This window comes from Coffea eugenioides, chromosome 6 (assembly GCF_003713205.1).
Source record: "Coffea eugenioides isolate CCC68of chromosome 6, Ceug_1.0, whole genome shotgun sequence".
Taxonomy (NCBI): Eukaryota; Viridiplantae; Streptophyta; class Magnoliopsida; order Gentianales; family Rubiaceae; genus Coffea; species Coffea eugenioides.
Genome location: NC_040040.1, coordinates 32,335,632 through 32,339,626, shown reverse-complemented (window position 1 = coordinate 32,339,626; position 3,995 = coordinate 32,335,632). Strand labels below are relative to the sequence as shown.

Below are 3,995 nucleotides of genomic sequence, written 5' to 3'. Positions count from 1 at the left end.
CTTAAAGTTGTGGAAAAAGAATTTGAGTAAATTTTATATAAACTAACAGTGTAAAAATTATCATGGTTGAATGCATGACACATATGTAAAATTTGAATTTTAAATTCAAATTCGATACATAGAAGATTAATTCAAAGAAATTATGGCCGCTAATTGGTGGTAGTATCTGGGCTGCGCTCCACAAGAAACAATTAATATTCGACTAGCACTTTGGACACCCTCCTATGAATATGTTTAAATTGAAGATATTAAATGGAGAACAAACTCGTCGAGGATTAATTACATCTACCTCCCTTCAGGTTTGGCCAATCTACAAATTACTCCTCATGATTTGAACAAATAACAAAATGAACCTTTAAACCCATAATTCTATATCAAACGCCACCTTCCCGTCAGTCAGCAGACGTTTGACGGCTTATTTTGATTATCCCAGCAAAACATATTAAGTGAATACCCCAAATTACTCATCCTTTAAATTACAAAGTCCTCTTTCTTGTCTTTCTTTTTATTTATGTCTCCTTCCTCTTCATTTTATTTGTCAAGAAAAAACCAAAACTTTAAAGTCGTACAAATGGCCGGCGGCAATGGAACAGCGCCATCAGAGACACTGCCAACCACTACCAAAATCGATGAAATAACACCCAAGAACCAGTCTTCTAGTATGCAACCCAGTTTCCGTTCTTTCTTTCTAGTTTGTTTCTGTATTATTCATCCTTTTGTTTTCTCGGACAAAAGAAAGCTTTTCAAACTACAAGATAGAATAAAGAATGGTAAAGCAAAGGCTACCACAGTCCTATGAACTTTCCATCTAAAGTTCGTCAATCCGATAAGTACACAATACTTATCAAGAACATAGTCCAATTTTAAATCTACCCCGAATATTAAGATAAATAGAGGAATTCGACTACAAATATCATAGATAGTACAATCTAGAGTATGAGCATGAACAAGTTTTTTAGCCATTAGATCTCAAATTTGCAGCAAATCCAATAGATAATTTTTTCTAATGAGCTTTCAAATGGAGAAGATGCATACAGATGAAGGTGGAAGTAGGAAAGTTTTAAAAATTCAAATCAGTGGTGCGTGAAAGAGATGGCAGTGGGGGCATTTACAACAGTAGAAAAAAGAGAGCAATTGAGAATGGAGAGGATGGAGGTTATGGATGAGGTCCAATTGTTTCTTTCTTCATTTACCTTATCTGATGATTTTTCTGATTTCCTATTTTTATTTAATTCTACGCTATACAAGGATTGTATTTGATTTATGTTTTTTTTATTTTGTTTTTTCTTTTTTTTTAAGTTTTTTATTAAAGCATTTGTACGCAGGATAATTTAGCCATTTGACCATAGTTAACAGTAGGATGCTAGATTGGTCTGTTTGGATTGTGAATTATTAGAGATATTTTTACTGTAACACTTTTTGTGATGTGATGTATGTGAGATAAAAAGGTAATTGGAAAGGTAAAAAGGTGTATTGAAAATTGTAATGATGATGTAAGCAAATAAATTTGGGGAAATAAAACCCAATCCAAACAAGTTATTGCCAAGGTAGGTATATGTTATTTAATCCAAACTACCAGGACTATTAGGTAGTTTGGCTAAAATTTAAGGGAGGTAAATGTAATTAACCCAACTGGTGTATGGCAAGCTTTAAGACTATCCGGTATTCCCCGTACTATAAGGCTAATAAAACTACCAATCAAACTTTAAAGCTTTTTTTAACTTTTAAATAAGATGGTGAATTTTACAAAGCTGTTTGTGTTCGTGAAAATTACGAGGATTAAAAGTAAAAATTATGCAAAATGACAAAAAACAATTGTACCATAATAAGCCTCACGCTCTATGCATTAGATCTTGCATGCTTTTGCTGCGCCTTCCACATATTTACAAAGCAAGTAATTTTATAGCCTGTGTTGGGTAACCCTTCGTAATAAACAATCCCCAGTATGGCCCCCAAACCCCAAATTCCAGCAAAAATGCTAAGACTTTTTAAAGTCAAGATAACCATCAAATTCCCATATCGGATTAGGTGCAGATTAATGAGAACGTCCATCCGGCTAGCTGAACAACATAGCCCACTTACGAAACAACTGATTTAGGACCATATGGGTTTCAGTAACTTATTGAAAAGTATTTACCTAGTAAAGTTTTTAATAAAAATACTTAATAACTACTTAAGTATTTTTAAATATATTATTTGGGGATATAGTTCAATAAGTACTTCTTGCATTAGATAATATGTAATTTGAAAATTTTTAAAAGTATTTATCTCTTTATCTTATTCATAATATAGGATAAAATGATTAAATTTGATGTTTTATTTTTTAAGTCACAAAAGTTACTCGAAAAACACCAAATTTGAATTTTTGGTAAAAGTGCTTTTAAAACTAAAAGCTCTACTTCTAATTTAATGTAATGATATTTACCAAACACTTTAAAAATATTTTTGGTACCTAAAAATATTTTTTACCAAAAACCACCGCAATCGCAAACGGGACCTAAGTAAGCTACCCATCCATGTCACAAGGGCTGCGATTAGCTGTGGAGTTGTTTAGTAAGCTATAGCTACCCCTCTGTGTCAAAGTGGCTGATGTTAGCTGTGCGTCCAATGCATGGCAACTGCCTTGGGTCTCCCAAACTATAGCATACTCATGGCAACTTTCTAGCTACCTTTATCACTAGTTTTTTTTTTCCCAAAACTATAAGTGTTTTTATAGATGAACTTTAGCTTTACAATGTCGAGCCGAACTACACAATCAGTGCACCATGGCACTGAGGGAACCAGAGTTCCTCGTCTTGCAATATGCCTACTGCATAACCACTAATCTTGTCACTAAGATGATTAAAATCTTTACTAACTAAACAAAAGGAGCACATGCGAAACAAAGACTTTAAATGATGGATATCCTCCAGCAAGGTGGCCAAATGCATGTCCTGAGTTTTGCTGTTCAGAATAAGCTTGAGAACTTGTTTACTATCCGTCTGGATCAGAATCTTCCTCCACTCCTGCATTGCAGCTTTACTCATCAAAAGTTTGACAACTGCTAGATCATCTATGAGCTGGTGGCTTGTGCTTCTCTCGTGCAGTCCCCAGTCTCTCGCAGGTTCCTGGTTGTTCAGGGATATTGTTATCCTTATTCCTATGTGGGGGCTGTTTTGCATCTTTTTTGAAGCAATTCTCAAGCTCAGTGTGTCTTCAATCATTTCCTCTTGCTGTAAAAATGTCTCCTGAGTACCTGTTTCTTCTGTGCTCATTCTTGATGCCTTTGCTGTAGCTTCCACAAATTCCAGCCATTCCTCCTGAGCTTTCTGTACTGTCCTAATTGAGGGATGTTGTTTCCCATTGAATTCTTTCTCATTCCTACTCTTCCAGATTTGCCAAAGAATATTAACAGTTAAGGATAGGTGCTCATTTCCTTCACTTCTTGATTTTGCTTCTGCAACATTGGTCCACCATTTCCTGAAGCATCCCTGTTGGTCCATCATTCCTTCCCATTGGATTGGGGCAATCCTCCACACTTGTTTGACATAACAGCAGTTAAGTAGTGCATGTTCAATTGTCTCACTCTCATCTCCATATAATCTGCACATTGGATCACCTTGCTTGGTCTTGTTAGTGATAAATTGTCTAACTAGTAGTGCCTGGTTAAGGCACTTCCACAAGAAAATCTTCACCTTTTGCTTTACATTTAGCTTCCACAGATGTCCCCAATTCCTTTGGCATTGTTTGCTCCAGCTTGTGCTAGCATCCTCCTTATCTGCCTTCCTACAATCCTTCCTTTCTTGTAATAACAGCCTATATGTTGAACTGACTGAGTAGTTACCATCGAGCCATAGATCCAAAAGTTACTATCTTTTCGCTCAGCTAAACTTATGGGAATGCTCAGTATCCTTTTTGCCTCCTTGCTGCTGAAGTACCTGAAGATTAGTTGTTTGTTCCACCTTCCTTGGTTTATCAAGTCCTCAACCTTTTGTATGATGCATCCCTGTGGCTTG

The 3,995-nt window shown here is 35.7% G+C and overlaps 1 protein-coding gene across 1 annotated transcript; it reads right to left on the bottom strand.

Moving 5' to 3' along the window:
- Positions 1-2,747: 2,747 nt before the first annotated feature.
- On the bottom strand, positions 2,748-3,590 carry LOC113774073. Its single transcript, XM_027318645.1, has one exon. The coding sequence runs from the start codon at positions 3,588-3,590 to the stop codon at positions 2,748-2,750; it is 843 nt and encodes a 280-aa protein (XP_027174446.1).
- Between the last annotated feature and the right edge of the window lie 405 nt (positions 3,591-3,995).

Bases quoted from the DNA above. Each gene is read 5' to 3' on its own strand.
- LOC113774073 (XM_027318645.1), bottom strand. From the start codon at position 3,590: ATGTGCAGATTATATGGAGATGAGAGTGAGACAATTGAACATGCACTA.